Here is a 21,365-nt window from a genome sequence, read left to right as displayed (position 1 = left end):
CTTTATAGTCCAACTCTCACATCCATACATGACCACTGGAAAAACCATAGCCTCAACTAGAAGAACCTTTGTTAACAAAGTAATGTCTCTGCTTTTGAATATGCTTTCTAGGTTGGTCACAACTTTCCTTTCAAGGAGTAAGCGTCTTTTAATTTCATGGCTGCAATCACCATCTGCAGTGATTTTGGAGCCCCCCAAAATAAAGTGAGCCACTGTTTCCACTGTTTCCCTATCTAGTTGCCATGAAGTGATGGGACCAGATGCCATGATCTTCGTTTTCTGAATGTTGAGCTTTAAACCAACTTTTTCACTCTCCTCTTTCACTTTCATTGATAAGCTCTTTAGTTCTTCTTCACTTTCTGCCATAAGGGTGGTGTCATCTGTGTATCTGAGGTTATTGATATTTCTCCTGGCAATCTTGATTCCAGCTTGTGCTTCTTCTAGCTCAGCGTTTCTCATGATGTACTCTGCATATAAGTTAAATAAGCAGGGTGACAATATACAGCCTTGATGTACTCCTTTTCCTATTTGGAACCAGTCTGTTGTTCCATGTCCAGTTCTAACTGTTGCTTCCTGACCTGCATATAGGTTTCTCAAGAGGCAGGTTAGGTGGCCTGGTAGTCCCATCTCTTTCAGAATTTTCCACAGTTTATTGTGATCCACACAGTCAAAGGCTTTGGCATAGTCAATAAAGCAGAAACAGATGTTTTTCTGGAACTCTCTTGCTTTTTCAATGATCCAGCAGATGTTAGCAATTTGATCTCTGGTTCCTCTGCGTTTTCTAAAACCAGCTTGAACATCTGGACGTTCAGGGTTCACATATTGCTGAAGCCTGGCTTGGAGAATTTGAGCACTACTTTACTGGCGTGTGAGATGAGTGCAATTGTGAGGTAGTTTGAGCATTCTTTGGCATTGCCTTTCTTTGGGATTGGAATGAAAACTGACCTTTTCCAGTCCTGCGGCCACTGCTGAGTTTTCCAAATTTGCTGGCATATTGAGTGCAGCACTTTCACAGCATCATCTTTTAGGAGTTGAAATAGCTCAACTGAATTCCATCACCTTCACTAGCTTTGTTCATAGCAATGCTTCCTAAGGCCCACTTGACTTCACATTCCAGGATGTCTGGCTCTAGGTGAGTGATCACACCATCGTGATTATCTGGGTCATGAAGATATATGAGTTTGAGTGAACTCCAGGAGTTGGTGATGGACAGGGTCGTCTGCCGTGCTGCAATTCATGGGGTCACAAGAAGTCAGACACGACTGAGCAACTGAACTGAACTCAACTGAAGACCTTTTTTGTACAGTTCTTCTGTGTATTCTTGCCACCTCTTCTTAATATCTTCTGCTTCTGTTAGCTATGTACCATTCCTGTCCTTTATTGAGCCCATCTTTGCATGAAATGTTTCCTTGGTATCTCTAATTTTCTTGAAGAGATCTCTAGTCTTTCCCATTTATTTTCCTCTGTTTCTTTGTATTGATCACTGAGGAAGTCTTCTTTTTTTAATCTCTCCTTGATATTCTTTGGAACTTTCCTTTCAAATGGGTTATCTTTCCTTTTCTCCTTTGCTTTTCACTTCTCTTCTTTTCTCAGCTATTTGTAAGGCCTCCTCAGATAGCCATTTTGCTTTTTTGCATTTCTTTTTCTTGTGGTCTTGATCCCTGTCTCCTGTAAAATGTCACAAACCTCCATCCATAGTTCATCAGGCACTCTATCAGATCTAGTCCCTTAAATCTATTTTTCACTTCCACTGTATTGTCATAAGGGATTTGATTTGGGTCATATCTGAATGATCTAGTGGTTTTCCCCACTTTCTTCAATTTAAGTCTGAATTTGGTAATAAGGAGTTCATGATCTGAGCCACAGTCAGCCTCTGGTCTTGTTTTTTGCTGACTGTATAGAGCTTCTCCATCTTTGGCTGCAAAGAATATAATCAATCTGATTTTGGTGTCGTCTATCTGGTGATGTCCATGTGTAGAGTCTTCTCTTGTGTTGTTGGAAGAGGGTGTTTGCTATGACCAGTGCATTCTCTTGGCAAACTCTATTAGCCTTTGCCCTGCTTCATTCTGTACTCCAAGGCCAAATTTGCCTGTTACTCCAGGTATCTCTAGACTTCCTACTTTTGCATTCCAGTCCCCTATAATGAAAAGGACATCTTTTTTGAGTGTTAGTTCTAAAAGGTCTTGTAGGTTTTCATAGAACCATTCAACTTCAGCTTCTTCAGCATAACTGGTTGGGGCATAGGCTTGGATTACCATGATATTGAATGGTTTGCCTTGGAAACAAACAGAGATCATTCTGTCATTTTTGAGATTGCATTCAAGTACTGCATTTCAGACTCTTTTGCTGACCATGATGGCTACTCCATTTCTTCTGAGGGATTCCTGCCCGCAGTAGTATATATAATGGTCATCTGAGTTAAATTCACCCATTCCAGTTCATCTTATTTCTCTGATTCCTAGAATGTCGACATTCACTCTTGCCATCTCCTGTTTGACCACTTCCAATTTGCCTTGATTCATGGACCTCACATTCCAGATTCCCATGCAATATTGCTCTTTACAGCATCTGACCTTGCTTCTATCACCAGTCACATCCACACCTGGGTGTATTTTTGCTTTGGCTCCATCCCTTCATTCCCATTTACTGTAACTTAAAAAAAAACCACACATTTTACTTTCCTTCAGCAACCATGAACTGTCTTTTATATCAGCTTCTGTAGACTGGTAAACATAACCCACCAAAGCTTATTTCATTTCAATTTTCATTCTTAAAAGTTTCTTTACAATGTCTATGTTAATTAGATTAACAAATAAACATTAATACCAGGTATTAGTTTAATAGTAAATATTCTCCAGTTCATGTGAACCTGAAATTCATTTCATTTCTTTTGAATTTAGGATTGTTTGGTTTGTAAGCATTTACTTTTCTTTAGGCCAATTAAATTAGAGCTTATCTGCAAATTAACCTCAGCAATATTACCCAAAGACAAAGACACACACTGAGACATACATATATATCAAGATGGATAGAGATCTCAGTGTTCCGCTTGAAATTTAAAGTCTCTTTGTCTTTTTTATTGTTGGCTTGAAGCTATACTAATTTGCCCAACTGCTGAATTTTCAAGTAGAGTTGGTTGCGTACCTCAAGGACATAGTAAGAGTTAACTTCAGGCTGTTACCCAGGCGTTTCTGTTATATTAGGATCAGAGCTCCAAAGAAGTATTTTAACAAGCCAGCTTTTTCTAATTGCACACGTGAAAAGAACCAGTTTTGCAGTTTCAAAAAAATTCATTTCAACCAGTTTTCTCCAGAGTCTAACAATATCCTGGCTATATTGTCTTTTTCTTTTCTGTGGTCATGGTCTCCTGGCTAAAAATTTTAAAGCAGAGTGTTCAGATTGACTCTGATGACAGAGGCAGACTGTTGTCCCAGCAAGTATTGTTTATCTGGGGAGGTGGTGTCTTAGTTTGGTAAGAAGAATCTGAAGGAGTAAGGGAACTTGCAGGAGTAGGGGAAGTCTGGTTCTTTTCCTATTTTCTTCTCCTCCCCCCACCATCTGCTGCGCCGAGAGATAGGAGGAGTTAGAAGGGGATTCTGTAGAATGTTAGAAGAGTTTTCCCCAGGCTTTTGATTATAGGAGAAAGTCCTGGGTTAGGAGATCTGATGGAAAGGGAGAGACAGAGGGAGTTGAGATGAGGTGGCAAAAGAAAGACATATGTGGCATGAGTCCCTCAAGTACAGATTCTAAGTGCCATTAAGGTTTCAGCACAAGGAATGGCAAAAGAAATCAAGTTGAGGATTGTGTTATAATTTACTGTGCCATTAAGAGGCCATTCTTCTTGGTTCCCCAATTTGTACCAGATTCAAGTTTTGTTGCAAAAGAATGTGAGCCTTTTCAAGATTTCCAGGGTCAAATTTTTCCAGTTACTGAGAATACAGCCTAGAGGTGAGTCTAAGGCAGGTTCTCAAGATGTACTTGAGTCCATTCTTAGAATGGGAGTACTGACAGCTCACTAGCCACAAAAGCCATCCCAACTTTCCCAGTAAATCCTCCATGTGTGACAAGGCACCACATGTGGCTAATGGCACAAATGGACAACTGTCCCAACAACCACATCTGACAGTGAGAGGTGACCCCTGAGTGTTTGGACAGAGTGGCACAAAACCATGCAATTAGACCCAAGCCTAGGCACAAACTGCGAAAATACACCTGGTGGCTAAGGCCAGTTAACAACAGAAAAGAGTTTCCTGGAACCAACTGTGAATGCTTTTTGACAATTCCATGAAATGTGGACAGCACTCTTTGGGATGACTCAGAGGCTGCTTTTAGGCTCCTGTAAATTAATCTGGACAGAGGGAGGAAAAGTGAAAGTAGCAGAGAAGACAGGCTGAGGAACCTGCCTTGTAGCCCTGCTGGGAAGGCAGAGACCTGGGGAGTGGGCTCAATTTTGCTTGAAGCAATATGTGCCTGAGACAGTGCACAAAGTAGTCTTGCTGGGGGCAGATGCTCTGATAGCCTGGTCTGTTCTGTGATTCCCCTTATCCTGTCATAGGAGTCTTTAAGCAGCAGGTGCCCTAATGGTTTTAAAGTGCCTAACCCATGCCCACACAATTTTAATTGGCCTGGTCCTCAGCTTAAGGGAGAAGGAGGAGAAAGAGAAAACGAGAGCCCTCATCCACTTGCGGAGAAGGCAATGGCAATGGCTTCACTCCAGTACTCTCGCCTGGAAAATCCCATGGACGGAGGAGCCTGGTAGGCTGCAGTCCATGGGGTCGCTAAGAGTCAGACAGGACTGAGCGACTTCACTTTCACTTTTCACTTTCATGCATTGGAGAAGGAAATGGCAACCCACTCCAATGTTCTTGCCTGGAGAATCCCAGGGACAGCGGAGCCTGGTGGGCTGCCGTCTATGGGGTCGCAGAGTCAGACATGACTGAAGTGACTTAGCAGCAGCAGCACCATCCACTTGGGTGGCAGATACTGGGGCGTGGGCAGTGGAGCCTTTGGAACATGCCAGAGAGTAACCCTGGCCAGAGTTCCTCAGTTGCTTCCACAGCCACTTGCCTGTTCGCAGAGGGTTTGAGAAAAAAATAAAAGAGAAAAGGAGAGTGGGGTAGAGCTCCCTGAGAGTTGTCCCTGTACAGGCTACCAAATGTTGGGCCAGTCCAACCATGAGTTGGAAAAGAATTTCCAAATACAGAGTACCACAGATAGGAGTAAGTTTATCAAGAACAAAGATCAGAGATAAAGTGGGCACCGCAAGTGCAGCAGGCTGACAACTCCTGACAAGCCAGGGAGAGTCAACAGTTTTCATGAGTTAATAGCCAATTTTTATAGCCTCAAGTCAAAGAAAAAAATCCTGCTGGAAAGTTGGCATTACGTGATTGGTTGGGGTGCTATAGGTGTTTACTGGAGTGGGCATCTTTGGCTAAGTTGGAGTCAGGAAGCTTGTTAATGATGATCAGGGGCTTTTGGCACCGTTACAAAGGGGTTCAATTAGCTTTGGAGGTGTCCTTGGTTCTGGGCTCTGCTTCTGTGGCCTTGGTAAAAGGGGACTGGGGCAGGATTCAACAGTTCCCTCAGGCTTGCCTAAGAAAATGGTCAGGACCCAGGCCTGGCTGAAGGAGGGAAGCATGGCAGTGAGGACAAAAGGCAGGGAAGGGTGGGGGCTCCAGACTACTGGCTCCTTCCAACTAACACTGGGTTCTTCCTCTCAGAATGTGGACATTACCCAAGAACCTGAAAGAAGCCTTAGACACTGTCCTTGCCCACTGCTGAGCCCTTCCCAGGAAGCTAAACTCTTTGCTCTTGCTTTCTTTAGCCCCAAGAGCTCCTACATCTGCCCTTGCCCACATGCTTGGGTACCACTAAGCCTTTGAGGAAGTTATGACCTCAACCTAACTTGATCCTCAGCAAGAGAACTCTGCTTCCAGCAAGACTTCAGCAGTTCAAGCCATTCCCATTCAACAGCCAAAAGGCTGACTGGCTCTGCATGGAACTTTGTCTTACATTCTCTTGTTCCCTAAGCAATAAAAGGGGCTTTTCAGGTTGCTCTAGTGGTAAAGAACCCACCAGCCAATGCAGGAGATATGAGACCAGGGTTGAATCCCTGGTTGGGAAGACCCTTTGGAGGAGGGCATGACAACCCACTCCAGTATTCTTGACTGAAGAATTCCTTGGACAGAGGAGCCTGGCAGACAACAGTCTGTAGGGTCAGAGTTAGATACAACTGAGGTGTCTTACCATGCACGCATAAGCATAATTTCCTTTTTCTCCCTGCAGGAGGGGAGAAGCAGCCACTGTGAGGCCTTCTTCACTATGCATAAGATGTTGTCTCTGTGATGAGAGCCTGTTCCTGTCAGGGTGGGGAATTGCAAAGGCTTTCTAGAGGCAGATTCCTGGGCAGCATTTCCAGAGATAGCAGCGGGGGTGGCGGTAAGGAGGGGTCAGTGGGCCCACTCCTTTACAGGCAATGTGATTAGGCATGAGACTTTTCTTCTCACACAGGAAACTCTGGCATCTGGTTCATCATGTTCTCTGCTCCTATTCTTGCCCCCATCAAAGTTATTTCACTTTCCACATGGATAATATAACCAACACCCTTGAGTCCCCAGAACATTATCTCCAGGAACAGCTACATTCCCTTCCCTTCAACCACCCACTCTCTCAACTTTATTTTTATTACCTGGAGTTCTACCTCCTCTGTCTTCTTAAATGCAACTGTCTGACCACCTACACCCTCTCTCATTTCATCTTTCAATGTCACTCCAAAACACCTAGCAGCATATCTATCACATGATTCACTTAGTGATATTTAATACCATACCTATTTTTAGACCTCTTTTAACATTCACGTTCATCAATCACTCTTTTGTTTCCATATCCATTAGCTAGAAAGCTGATCTGCCCTTCAGGCTAGTACTGAGGCCCCATCTCTCCCATATAAACATGGTGATTTCTCATTAAACCCAGAAAAAACAGAGAACACATCTAATTTACTTTGCAGTTTCAATGTTTATTTCTGATACCAAAACTTGACAGCACACAAGGGAGGGGGTAAGCAATAGACAAGGAACAGCAAATAAATTTTTTCTGCATGCCACTTTCAGTCAACAGGATGTGGCTCTCTAGATAGCTGCGTTTAGAAGGATTCTGAGGCTTCATCCTCACTCAGGGGAAAGACAACTGCAACGTATTAGCAATATCTGTGAACATAAAAAAGAAAAAAAATTAAAAATCAATGCATATACCAAGTAGCAAGGAATATAAATAACAAATACTGCTTCCCCATACTTCCTTCATCTCATCACCATGGGTTTCCTAGAACTCCCAGCTAGAGCACATAAACACATTCACATGGACTCTATAACTCCCAGTGACCCTAAGTGCCCAATCCAAAGTGATATACCTACCCAAAATCTCACTCAACCCAGAAGAAACCGATGGCACCAAAGTTGGCAGCAAAGTTGGCACTGGCTGTACCACCAGGGCCAATAATGGGGCCGGCAAAGGTCTGAGGAAATCTGGAGCGAGCATTCTGGTGGTATCTGGCCCAGAAGGTAAATGGGATTCTGGACCAGGGATCTCCAAAATCTCCTTCCTCATCCCACGTCAGCAGCTCAAACTCAATGTCATCCCAGCTCCAGGGCCCAGATACGGCCTCATCTCCAATCCCCATGCGGGTTCTCGCCTCAGCCCGTGCCTCAGCCTCAGCTGCAGCAGCATCCAAAGCATCCAAGGCCTCATCTGCGGCCTCCATGAACTGTGCAGTCCAGTCACGAGGGTCTCTCTTCTGAACCTGAGATGAGGAGTAGAAAATAAAGCCCATGATAGTATTAGTTAATATTTATGAAGCATCCACTATATACTTAGCACCCTACTTTGTGCTACTGTTTACACAGTAACAACAAAAAATACCACCAACAATGTAGCACCTACCATGTGCAATACCTAAGAAAGATCTCATTCCTGCTCTGGACTTCTCCCAGCCAGTCATACTTCATCCCTTAACCTATCAAGTCTAGAGCTGTTCCTCTATTACCTCTGCAATGAATCGTAGCACTTTCATCTTGCTAGTCTCATGGTATGATCGGAGGCCCCAGAGGAACTCATACTCAGGAGGGTTGCTGTTGGGTACTCGTCTGTAGTCTAGGTACCTTAGAAAGAGGAGAAAGGCCTTTGTTTCTACTCAGCCAAAATGAGAGTCCATCAATGCATAATAATCTGAGATTCTGGCACCTCAGATTTCAGGTAGCAACTCCCTCCAGTCTCATTCCTAAACACAGATTATTTACCCTCTAATAATCAGGCCTTCGAATTCCTGTGTTTCTACACCAGTCACCTAGGACTAGAGGATGACTTATGTAGAGTCATAGAAAGGACAACACTTTTTCACCCCCTCTGCCACAGTTCTGACTCTAGGTTGTTACAATCTTGTTACTGAACCACAGATAGGCCCATTGCAAAGCCTCTGCTAACCCAGCCTTGGGAATATCTACTGTGGGCATGGTGGACAAGCTCCATTTGCAAGATAACTATACTTCAGGAAAATTCAGCCACAAGGAATATACTCAGTAAATATTCCTGAGTATATATGTATGCATATGCATAGGTATAGTTAATATAAGAAATGAGCAGCATGGGAAGGGCTTTCTGAGGCTGACCAGCACACAGAATTCATGAGGACAAGACAAAGCCACTTAGGCACCACTTACTTTTGTTTTACAAATTCATAAGTGAGAAGCTTCCTCAGATCTCCAAGGAGGGGATGTCTTACTCTGAGAGCAAAAAAAACAAAAAAAAAAAAAGAGGGGGGGAGATCCATAATTAGAGACTATGACATTGCCCAAAGGAAAGAAAACAGTTTTCCAGCACAGAAGTCAGAGATAAGAGAAGAAGCAGAGACCAGGACTATTTCCCCATCCACCCCAGGTCACATTCTTGGGCTCTGTACCTCCCCAAACCAATTCCCTTAGACTACCAGGTTGATGCAATCCTGGAACCATCCTCTGTTGCCAAAGAATCATATAACAGGCAAGAGATGAGAGAGCCCAATCATACCCAGGACGTAGTCCCATCTTCCGTAGTGCCTCCCAGAGGACAGCTGCAATGGGAGGCAAGGGGAGACAAGGGATGGAAAATGAACATGGAAATCAGGTGGCAGCCAACCCCCAGCTGCTGGTCCGGCCACTCACCTTCACTGGCACGGTTGCCATTCATGAAGATGACACCCAAAATCACTAAAAGGAGACCCAGTTTTGGTGTGTCTTTCGTCCTAAAGAAGTTTTTTTAAAAAAAGAATATATTTTCAGCAGGCATTTACACAGGCACCCCAGGCAGTTTACCCATCCAGCTTTCCTAAGTATTCCTCAGCTAGGAGACAACTCTACCCCAACTCTGCCCATGACCTGCTATGTGACCCTGAATCCTGATCTACTTGAAACTCCTAGGAAAAAACTGCCACTGAGAATGGCAATGTTTCCCCTCCTTTCCCATCTTACGTTCCTAGTATGCCAGCCAGGGACTCAGGGGTGCTGATGAGAATATACAGGTGTTCTTCCTTGTCAATTTCTTTCAGTTGAATTCCAAATTTCTACAGGGGCAAGAAAACAGACTATGAAATTACAAAATCTAGCATAAGCATACCCACATTCACTCCCTGTGATTTGCATCAAACTCCCAATAGGAATCCCATGAATCTTTAAACCAAGACTTTCTCATAATATCTATCAAAGGCCCTCCTCGCAAACCTTTCCCCATCATTCTGTCCTTCAGGGTTGCCTTCTCACCTTCTCCAGGACAAAGCACGCACGTTCAATGATTTCTGGATACACATCAGTGTATTCACGGATGATATCCCTTAGCATTTCTGCAGGTGAGAGGAGGGAGCATCTGAGCTGAGCAGGGGCCACAGAGCTGTGACATTTTTGCCAGCCCTGCCCAGGGGAGCACAGTAGGTGAAAAAGGAAGACTCACCCATGGAAAGAGGGGATTGAAGGGGAGGGGACATATAAGCACAGAGATATCCATAGAGAATGGGGTGAGGGGAAGGGCAGATCTCTGGGAGAGGGTACTGAATGCCTACCTGAGCGCTTGATGGGCACCTTTGTGTAATCTTTAAGCATCAGGTACTTGACCAACTTATTAGCCTGAGAGGGAAAAAGGAACTCATTAGAGTTATAAGATATTGACAGAACACTTGGTTGAATTATAGATGGAAGTACAACAAAGAAAAGAGGTGAGGGTGGGTGGGGAGAAGCAACTGAAATTAACAGTTCTTACCCTTTCCTGAAGAAGGGCCACATCTCGGGGCTGTGAGGCACCCAGGTTCTGTGAGGCACGCGAATTAGGAGAGGGGCGCAGGTTCGGTGAGGGGCGCAGGTTTTGCCAGTCTGGTGGAACTGGCCAATCAGTGGGGATCCAGTCAGGTGGGAGCGGCCAGTCAGTGGGGAGTGGCCAGTCGGGTGGCAGTGGCCAGTCAGGGGGTAGTGGCCAGTCGGGAGGGCCTTGCCAATCTGGAGGACCTTGCCAGCCTGGTGGAGTCTGCCATCCAGGTGGGGTCTGCCACCCAGGTGGATTCTGCCAGGCCAGTGGGTTTGGCCAGACAACCGGACCAGGCCAGACAATGGGGTTCGGCCAGATCACTGGGTTCTGCCAGATCACAGGGTTTGGCCAAATCACTGGGTTCTGCCAAGCAACTGGGTTTTGCCAGGCTGGTGGGGTCTGCCTTGCTGGGGGGCTCTGACGTGCTGGTGGGGTCTGCCTGGTTGGCTGATTTTGCCAGCCTGATGGATTCTGCCAGGCCAGTGGGGTCTGCCAGAGCACATTGGGGGGTGCGCCAGGTGGGCTCTGAGTGGTAACTGGAACTGGTGCAGACCTCCAGGTCCCTGGAGCCAGTGGGGCCCGCCTCTGATCCCCACTGCTACTCTCTTCCACATTCAAGTTATTAATCTGCATCATCAAAGAAAAGGAAGGTCAGGGTTACCAAGTGTTTCTATGTCCTCACCATATCTATTTCAGGAAGGCCCCCTAAAACCCTCACCTGTAGTGACAGCCTGACCTACTAGCCAATGGTCACCCTGAGTCCTGGGCTTGTCTTTCACTGTCTTCCAGGCAGGAGTTTCATCTCTGAACCAGGCCAGGAGCAACCCAAGGGTGGGGCCTGAGGCTTCTCTTCTTCCTATGTCCATCACTGGCTCTGCTTGTACCACCCTGGACAAATCACTCAAGTCACTTCACCTCTTTGGGACTTATTTTCCTTCTCTGTAAAACTGAAACTATGATCCCTAACTGGTATGAGGTACCATGAAGATTTAAGGAGTGAGATAACCTGTGTGAATGTGCCTAGGCCAAGATCTAACACATGGCTACTTTTAAAATGTAAAATGAATTACACACAGACTGTATATATTACGGGTCCACGTCTCATCTCCCCATTATTCTGTGGACTAGCAAGAATCATCATATTTACCTTATCATCCCCTACAATGTAGTTGAATACAGACAATTATATATATTTAGTTTTGTCTTGTTTAGAACAAATGAACCACCTCAGAGAAGAAAGGAGAGCCCAAAGCAAAGTAGACCTAGTAGGGATCTCACCTTACGGGTCCTCTTGCCCCGAATTATAGTCCTGGACTCCAGATTCTGAGCCTGGGAACCATCCGCTGATGTCTGTGCAGCTGCACCATCAGATTCACAGATACCTGGGCTTGGGTCAGCCTCTATGTCAGCGTAGGAAGTGGCCATCTTGGCTGGGTTAACATTCTGGGTCTGGGTATCAGGAGTTGGGACCGTAGTGGTGTCATTCCAAGCCTTGAAGGCTGTCTTGGGCTGAGTGTTGACCATCTCACTGGCATTGAGAGACTGAGAGAAATTGTAGGCCGCATTTGGGACCACTTTAGTAGTGGTATTCTGGGCCTTAAAGGCCATGTCCGACTTGTTGGCAGTTAACTCACTGGTAGGGGCTGCCTGGGAAAAATCATAGGCAGCATTTGGGCCCTTTGGGGGGGCATTTTGGGACTTAAAGTGTGCTGTAGGCAGCATGTTGGGAGTCTCCTTGGCATTAAACGCCTGGGAGAAATCATAGGCAGCATTTGGACCTTTTGTGGTGGCATTCTGGACCTTAAAGGCTGTCTTAGGCTTAGTGGCAGTTGCTAAAGCCTGCGTATCAGCCATCTCACTGACTGCTGGGGGCTGTGAACTCTGAGGACTAGCATTCGGTGCACTGGCAGCTGCTGTGGCCTGGCTGGTAGGTGGAGCCTCCGAGATCTGGATGGCCTCCATCAGGGTCTGCATAAGCAAGGTGCTGTCTTCTACGGAGGCCTCAGCCTGCAAATAAGGGGTAAAAAATAAACCTCTGGGCTTCTGAAGTGGGGTTGGCAGGGTGAGGTGGGGGACGGAATGTATAGGGGAGGTGAGGTTGGTTGGTGCAAAAAGAGAAGGGTGAGTAAGACATCTACAGGCCTGAGTGGCGTGAAGGGGTAACAAAACATCTGATAGGGGCTGAGTGAGGCAGGGGCTAAACAAGGAGTGGGGCCAAATGAAGAGAGGGGACAAGTGTGGAGGGGGGCTGCTGATCTAGGAGGTTAGAGCAGACCAATGCAGCCTGGGGTAGGAGCTCAGGAGGAGGTGGTGGATCAAGAGTGCCGCCTTGAGGAGTTGAGGAAAATAAGGGGGTCGCAGGGGATGGGGAATGTAGGAGAAAGGGAAGGTGGAGGCAGGAGGTTGGGGGAGGGGGCGGCAGAGAGCTCCATAAGCGTCAGGACTATGGGGGGCGGGGGGAAGGTTCCTTACTCAATTGGGATTATCTGGGCAGATTGCTCTTACTATTAACAGGGTCTCCCCTTTATCTGAAGGGGGACTGATGGCTGAAAAGGGATAATACCCCCCCCGCCCCCACCACACACACACACACCTTAAACCATGGGAATCTGAAAAATGACGGAATCTAGACATCAAGAAGGCAACATCAGATCCAAGCGTCTGGACAGCCAAAGGAGCCCCGGGGGAACTGTCGGCTAGGGAAACAGTGGGGTGGGGAGTGGAGATCTCACCTGGAAGCCGAGGAGGCCCGCACCACAGTCCATTTTCTGAGACATGATTCTTGTCCCTCTGGCAAGAGCAGAGCCTGGGGGGTGTGGAGGAGGAGTTGGGCGTTATACTAGAGGGCAAACGGGAAGGACCGAATTTGGGGAGATGGTGGTGTTTCAGGTTTGATTGTGGGGGCGGATGAGGTGCTGAATATGAGAGGAACGGACCAGATTGGAGTGGGAAAAGTGAATGGGTGTCCGGATGGAGGTTCTGAATCCTGAGAAGCTACGAAGAGAAGCTTCAAATCAGGATTCAGGTAAGTATTCTGAATCCAGGCAGACTGAGTTGGGATTCGCATTTGGGAAATTGAATGGAGTTTTCGAATAATGAGGATCGTATAACAGTACAGACCGAAGTCGAGAAATCTGTAGAGGTTTTGAACGATGGGAGGGGTTTAGAGAGCGAACAGGGATTCTGAATAAGGGAGAATCGGGTGAGGGGTGTGAATCGGGGCTTGGGGAGTGGGAGAGGGATAAGAATCCAGGATAAAGGGATCGGGATGAAAAACAGGGGGCCCGCACCAGGGGGCAAGATGCCCTATCTGGGGGCTAAGTCTCACCTTGCCTCAGGCCCCAACCCCAACCCCCTCGTAGCCTCCCTTCTTCACGACTCAGAGGATCGGGATTGCAGTTTTCGGCTCTCAGCAGCCGCACCCTCTCCTTGTCCAGGAGAAAATGCCAGCGCGGCAGCTAAGACGACCCCGCCTCTTCGCCTAATATACCACCCACCACCTCAGATGGTTGTACGCATGCGCAAGACCTGATCGACCAAATAAGAGTCCCGCCCGCTTCCCCAACAAAAGCTTCGCCCTGAAGGCTATGCTGAGCATGTGCAGTAGGAGGCAGTCCCGCCCCTTTGCCAACACACCACCCCATCACCAACCAGGTTGACAGTATGCATCGGCCCCTCCCCCAAACAGATGCGCTGTGCCTCTAGATCCCACCCCTTGCCCCACGCGTCGGCCCCCCTACCTTTTCCGCAATGCGTCTCTGTTCTTTCCCTCCCCTATCGTGGCCCCTCCTGTCAGTCAGCGTACATCAACCACCCGCTTGTCTAGCAGCATTTAGGTCACTATTAAAGAGGTCTCTGTGTAGGGTCTCTAATTGCAACAAGTGCTAGGCTCCTGCTAAAAATAATCTCACCCATTTAGGGACCTAGGAAAATGGCCAGAGAGGGATACATTAATGGAGGTAGAAAAAGTCTGTGCCTGCCATGTGACCCTACAAGATCTCCTCCCCACTCAACAGTTTCCGGACTCAAACATTAGCTACTTTCTTGCCCTTTGTGCAGCTCCAGCTATTTATTTTGTGTGAGGAGGTGGGGAGAGATAAGCACAGCTTGTACTTCACAGCAGGATCTATGCTAGGGCTTGTTTTCCTCTCACAGAAGCCCTGAAAAGTGGATATCAGCATCTCCATTTTACAGATCAAGATAATGAGGTACAGACATATTTCATGAACTAGACAAGGGCAGTCAGTAAACAGAAAATGCAAAATGTGGGCCTGGTTTTCCAGACCCTAAAACCCATGTTGCACCATTGCTGGCTGAGGGACTGAGGCACCCTCACTTCTTCAGTTTAAGCAGCAGATTCACTCAACCTCCCCTGCTCTGTCAACGTCTATCCCAAACTTGAGCTCATGCTCTGCATCCTGGAGAACACAGGTAGGGGCCCCAGCACCCCCTCCCCACCCCTGCCTGCTCTGTGTGGGTCCACCCAGGTGTGCGAATTGCTCTTTGGGGTCCACTCCCTGATCTGTCAGGCCTCTTTTGCTCTGAGTGGCACAAATGTCCCTGAGGCCTTCTTGGTGCCCTTCAGAGCAGCCAGGACACTCAGGTACTTGTGTGTCTGAATCATGGCAAGCTTTGACTGAGAGTAAATGTTTGCCCTGGTTCCTTCCAGGGCTGGGCCTCAGTTCCTGGGATGGAGTGCTGGGCCAGTTTGTCACTAGCTGTGTGAACCCACTCAGGCCACTGGAATTCTCTAAGTCTGGCTTCTCAACATGCAAAATGGGCAAGACAAGTAGCACTTACTGGGGTCCTATGCAATGACACAAACTGTGCTTCCAGAATGGAGAGGCTCAAAAAGGCAGAAAATGTTATATAGATGTGAAATGACTCAAACTGAACTGATACTTTCCAAAAATCCAAGGTACATCTTTGTACCTTTCACATTTATTCTGGCATCAGCTCTGCCAGAAGCCAACATACAAAAGGAAGCTAGTGCTGGGAAGTACTGCAGCATTTGGTCCCCAAGGGCCAACATCAATTCTGCCTGGCTGGATAACTTTCCCCATCTGTTGCATAGCAACCTCCTCTGTCAGCTGCCTGTTTTTTCTCAGCACTTCCTCTGGAAAGTGTCTGCAGTGGGACGTGATCAGACTCAAGAAAGGAGGCCTAAAACACCATTTTATATGCTTTCTGATCCCATATCTATTATCTCCAGTCTTGACTTATGAATTCTAAATCTGTAATCTGACAACCTACCCTACTCTTGCAATTGTCTCTGTATTTTCACAATTAACAGGTCCCATATATCCTCCTCCTCACCAACACTGTGTTTGTCCGGTCATGCCCTTCTCTCTCCATTAGAATCCTTTTAGGGAGATGGACTTTTGTTTTATTCATTGCTGTATCCTTAGAACATAAAATGATGCCTAGTGTATTTTATATGCTCAAAAAATACTTGTTTAATGAATGAATGAATACCACCATTCATTCTGTCGCTTATAAAAGAAACCTCAAAGGCATTCTTGTTTCTTTCCTGTGATGAATCCACTTACTTTTCCTCATTACACAAATGCATACCTGTCATTAAAAATTCAAACATTATCTAAGTATTTCAGAAATTAAGTAGCCATCACTCCAAATTTCACCACTTTGAGGTAACTGTTAAGGTTTTGTTGCTAACTTCTCATACAACACTTTATGTACATATATTCCTTTTTTTACTTTTACTTTATTTTACTTTACATAGACCGGATTACCTTATATATGCCATACTTTGAATTGCATTCTTTTATTAATACTTACTGCCTCCCACTTTCTTTTACCTCTACCCTCATCTGAGATATGCATTTTAAAAACCATTTTTTATATTCTATCATGTTCAAAAAGTCCTTTTTTAGTTTTACAAAGATGAAGATCATATTATATATATTTTAATCTGATTTATCTCAGTTAATGTTAATCTACCTCTGACTCATTCTTTTGCATCGCTGCATACTATTCCATGATAGAGATGGACCACAATATAGTAAATCATTTTCTCATTGATGGTAATTCATTTTGGTTTCAGGTGTTTTGGTGTGGGGAGGGAGCACATACTGACAACATTGCAATAAAATACCTGTACATATATCATTACTTTTAATGCTTAATATTTATTCCTGTGACATCAGATGCCCAGGAGTAAGATCAATACACTCTATAGTGTTTGGTATCAGAAGCCTTTTCCAATTTTTTTCCCAACCTGGTGTGTGTTTTATTGGTATCTCCTTGTGGTTTTAATTTACATTTCTGATAAGTGGAATACATATTCATATGTCAATGGACCTACTGGATTTCTTTTGTAAAGTGCTTGTGCAAGTCTTTTGTCTATTTTTCTTGTGTTGTCTTTGTCTTAATTATTTTGGAGATTTCTTTGAACACTCTTACAGATGCTAATTGAAATCCCGTAGGGCTAGATGTATTGCAAATATTTTTTTCACATTTTAGTAAGGTAATACAGTGTGTATATTCTGTATTACGTAACAGTTCCAACTGCAAGAGCCACCTTAGCAGCTTAAAGAATGTGACCTAGGATTTACCAGTGGTGGGGTCCTGAAGACCACCCTTGCATTCAGTGATTCACTAGAAGCACTCACAGAACTCAGGATAGGTGTTACATTCAAGGCTATAGTTTATTACAATGCAAGGATACCAATTTAAATCCACAAAGCTAAAAGGTACATAACTCACATGTCCAGGAGAGAACAGGGGTGAGCTTCCATTTGTTCCCTTTCAGTGGAATTGTATGGCCAGTGCTTAATTCTCCCAGCAAGATGTGTAACAAACCTGATCCCTGGGATTTACTGGAGTTTTTAGTCATGTAGGCATGGAACACCTGGGTGGCTAACTTTAGCTACTCAGTCTCCAGCCTGTGTTGAGGTCAAACTAATGCCACAAGGCTCAAGGCCCCACTATAAATCATACTCTTAACATAAACCATCTGTTGGCCTAAAGCCCCGGCTGAACAAAAAGATTCTAATCAGGCATAATATGCCAAAGGTTTAGAGGTTATCTCCCAGGAGTTTGTCAAGAGCTGGACCTTTCTTTGGAATGTGCAGACATTTTTTTTTTTTGGAATGCTCAAGGTCTGAACACCTCAGACTTGCCGAGTCAAGTCTTCTATTGCACAAACAGTCATCAGTTCAGTTCAGTTCAGTCACTCAGGTTAATGAGGAAAATGTAAATTATAACCACAATGAGTTATTATTTCACATCTACCAGAATGCCTAAAAAAATACAACGGGTGCTGGCGAGGATTTGGAGAAAATAGATCCACTCACACATTGTTGCTGGGGATGTAAAATGATACAATCACTGGGAAAGTTTGGCAAGTTTCTTATAAAACCTAACATGCTCCTATTACACAATCCAACAATTGACCTCTTGGGCATTTATCCCAGAGAAATAAGAATTTATGGGCTTCCCTTGTAGCTCAGTCGGTAAAGAATCTACCTGCACTGCAGGAGACCCGGGTTCAATACCTGGGTTGGGAAGATCCCCTGGAGAAGGAAATGGCAACCCACTCCAGTATCCTTGCCTGGAAAATCTCATGGACACAGGAGCCTGGTGGGCTGCAGTCCATGGGGTCACAAAGAGTTGGCCATGACTGAGCAACTAACACTAACACTAATGGTTAATGATGTTGAATATTTTTAACATGCCATCAATATATCCTCTTTGGTGCAATGTTTCTTCATGTCTTTTGTCCAGTTTTCTAATTTAATTGCTTTTTTTTAAAGTGTTGAGCCTTAAGAATTTACATATTTTATGTATAAGTCCCCTGTCAGATATATGGTTTGCAAACTGGTTTCTCCCAGTTTGTAACTTTTGTCTTCATCCTCTTTAAGAGAGTCACATGGCACATTTTTTAGAAAGCCCAATTTATTGATTTTTTCTCCTTCTAAAGATCGGTGTCATTTCTAAGAACTCTTCAACAAGCCCTAACGATCTGAAGATTTTATCCCGTATTATATTCCAGAAGTCTTGTGGTTTTAACTTTTGTATGGAAGTCTATCTTCCATTTGGATTTACATTTTGAATTAGATGTGAGGTCTAGGTTGAGTTTTATTTGGGGGGATGGGAGAGGCAGAGCTACAAAAATCCATCTTATCATTCCAGCACAATTGTTGAAAAGATAATCCTCCCATTGAGTTATTTTTGCACCCTTGTAAAAGCTCAGTTGGCCATACTTGTGTAAGGCTATTTCTCAAGTTCTCTATTCTGTTCCACTGGTCTATGTGTCTACTCCTCCATCAATACTGCAATGGTCTTGATTACTGTGGCTAAACAATAGTTCTGAAGTTGAAGAGAATTTTGTTCTTTTTCAGAATTATTTTATCTGTTATTCTAGTTCTTCTGCTTTCCCATACATTTTGGAATAATTTGTATCTACAAAGTATCTTGGGTTCAATCCCTGGGTTGGAAAGATCCCCTGGAGAAGGAAATGGCAACTCGCTCCAGTATTCTTGCTTGGGAAATCCCATGCACAGAGGAGCCTGGTGGGCTACAGTCCATGGGGGTCACAAAGAGTAGGACATGACTGGGCACACACACACAAAGCATCCTACTGTAATTATGATAGCAACTGCATTCAATCTGTGGGCATTCTCTTATTTTGATTTTCTTTGACTTCTTAATCAGAGTTTTTCGTATTCTGTCGTTGTTGGGGGGAGTGTTCTATAAATATCGATTAGACCCTGTTGGTTGATGATGTTGGGTCTATCCAAGTATGCTTTTTTCCAAACATGGGAAGTTTTCAGACATCTTTCAGCCCCTCCTCCTCTCTTTCTGTGACTAGATGATACCTATGTTAGATCTTTTGCAGTAGTCCAACAAATACTTGAAGCTCTGTTTATTTTTGGTTTTCAGTCTATTTTTCCCTGTCAGATATGATACTTTCTGTCATTCCACCTTAAGTTCACTAACTGATTTTTCTATTTATTCTACTTCTGAGTTCATCTATTATTAGTTAAGTTCATTTACTGGATTTTGGATTTTTCAGTTCCTAAATTTCTTTTTGATTGCTCCTTATACCTTCTATTTCTTTTGGAGATTTTCTATTTTTTTGCTGAGACTTTCTGTATTCTATGAACAGTTGCTCATTGAAACATCTTTATCATGGCTGTTTAAAAACCCCTGTAGATGATTCTAATATCTGTATCATCTCGATGTTGGTGTGTGTTGACTGTCTTCTCTCATTCAAGGTGTGATTATAATATTTCTTGATATGACAAGTGATTTTCAATTGTATCCAAGATATTTTGCATCTGATAAGGATCTGAATCTTATTTAATCTTCTGGCTTATCACATGTGAGTGGAAGTCCATATTCCCACTCAGCCTCCACTGACACCTGGGAGAGTGGGGCTCCTTGTTACTGAGAGCTAAATGAGAGTTCCAGCTCCATATTAAGCTTGTAGGAATACTGCCCTGACTGGAAGAGATCTGGGTGCCTAATGACATAGCCAGAGAACTCACACTATGTCATTGTTTGGGATCTAAGCTCCCTAGAAAGCACACCATCTTATCTTCTACTTTCAGGGTGATTTCACATTTAGATTATATAGAATGCACCCAAGGACAAACATGGAAGAGTACATCTACACCATTTATTCCTTCTTGCTGGAAGTCTATGTCCCCAGTTCAAGTATTTTTTTTTTAATTTTATTTTTTTACTTTACAATACTGTATTGGTTTTGCCATACATTGACATGAATCCACCACAGGTGTACATGAGTTCCCAACCCTGAACCCCCCTCCCACCACCCTCCCCATACCATCTCTCTGGGTCATGCCAGTGCACCAGCCCCAAGCATCCTGTATCCTGTATCGAAGCTAGACTAGCGATTCATTTCTTACTTGACAGTATACATGTTTCAATGCCATTCTCCCAAATCATCCCACCCTCTCCCTCTCCCACAGAGTCCAAAAGTCTGTTCTTTACATCTGTGTCTCTTTTGCTGTCTCGCATATAGGGTTATCATTACCATCTTTCTAAATTCCATATATATGTGTTTCAAGTATTTTTTTTTAAAAATTGAGATTTCTAATGTAAAATCATACTATAAAAATAATTTGATCACTTAATTTACATTAAAAAGTACACTACATTTTCCTTAAAGGAAATCAGCTCTGAATATTCATTGGAAGGACTGATGCTGAAGCTAAAACTCCAATACTTTGGCCACCTGATGCAAAAACTGACTCATTTGAAAAGACCCTGATACTAGGAAAGACTGAAGGCAGAAGGAGAAGGGGATGACAGAGGATGAGATGGCTGGATGGCATCACCAACTCAATGGACATGAGTTTGAGTAAACTCCAGGAGTTGGTGATGGACAGGGAGGCCTGGCATGCTGCAGTCCATGGGGTCACAAAGAGTCAGACAAGACTGAGCGACTGAACTGAACTGAATTTACATTATATATTACAGTTATTCTGATGACTTGGTGAAACATCAAAAAAGATATTAAGTAATAATCTCAATAAGTAATATCCCTTTCTTTTTCTTGAAATGACTTTACCATTTCACCATTTAGAACGTTTGTTGCTTTTTTATAAGTAGTTTTTAAACATCATATTTAGTAGTTTATTTCTTATTTTACTTAGTTTTTCATGTTTCTTTCTGCCTTGTTCCCAAATCCTATTCCTGTTGATTGTACCATTTTAAGTATACCTTGGTTCCATTCTAGTCTCTTATTTTTTATCACCATGTTGTTAGAAGCATGAAGAGAGGGAGAAATGAAGAGAGAAAAGTTGAAAAGAGAGGGTATAAGAGGAAGAAAAGGGAGGAAGGAAAAAGGAAAACAGTAATAAAAGAAAAAAATAATGACAATCGCAAGTAAATGGATTTATTAAGATAATGACAAATGAGAGAATGGAGAAACAATGGATACTAAGTTGAAATGGAAAAAGCAGGAGGAGAATAAGGAAGTAGAATGCAGAAGGGAGAAGGGATGCAGGATGGAAGAGTGTGTAAAGGAAATGGTAGGAGATAAAACGGGT

At 44.1% G+C, this 21,365-nt stretch overlaps 1 protein-coding gene across 4 annotated transcripts in view; it reads right to left on the bottom strand.

The window, feature by feature from the left end:
• Positions 1-7,046: 7,046 nt before the first annotated feature.
• The window catches only part of MAGED1 (MAGE family member D1), an 83,093-nt gene continuing 68,774 nt past the window's right edge, over positions 7,047-21,365 (bottom strand). For 2 of the 4 annotated variants that reach the window (XM_068962080.1, XM_068962077.1), the window contains exons 2-13: positions 13,059-13,132; positions 11,605-12,333; positions 10,285-10,953; positions 10,088-10,151; positions 9,792-9,871; positions 9,504-9,595; positions 9,198-9,277; positions 9,064-9,106; positions 8,718-8,780; positions 8,045-8,159; positions 7,416-7,801; positions 7,047-7,208 (exon numbers count right to left, since the gene is read on the bottom strand). In XM_068962080.1, coding sequence (XP_068818181.1) covers positions 7,424-7,801; positions 8,045-8,159; positions 8,718-8,780; positions 9,064-9,106; positions 9,198-9,277; positions 9,504-9,595; positions 9,792-9,871; positions 10,088-10,151; positions 10,285-10,953; positions 11,605-12,333; positions 13,059-13,103 — 2,358 coding nt within the window. In that variant the 5' untranslated portion in view covers positions 13,104-13,132 and the 3' untranslated portion in view covers positions 7,047-7,208; positions 7,416-7,423. Of the gene's footprint in view, positions 7,209-7,415; positions 7,802-8,044; positions 8,160-8,717; positions 8,781-9,063; positions 9,107-9,197; positions 9,278-9,503; positions 9,596-9,791; positions 9,872-10,087; positions 10,152-10,284; positions 10,954-11,604; positions 12,334-13,058; positions 13,133-13,654; positions 13,764-21,365 lie in introns of those variants that run through there. The other 2 variants (XM_068962078.1, XM_068962081.1) reach the window with 2 other exon arrangements.

This window comes from Capricornis sumatraensis, chromosome X (genome assembly GCF_032405125.1).
Source record: "Capricornis sumatraensis isolate serow.1 chromosome X, serow.2, whole genome shotgun sequence".
Classification (NCBI taxonomy): domain Eukaryota; kingdom Metazoa; phylum Chordata; class Mammalia; order Artiodactyla; family Bovidae; genus Capricornis; species Capricornis sumatraensis.
The sequence above is the reverse complement of the archived record's forward strand: the minus strand, read 5'-3'. Positions and strand labels throughout refer to the sequence as shown.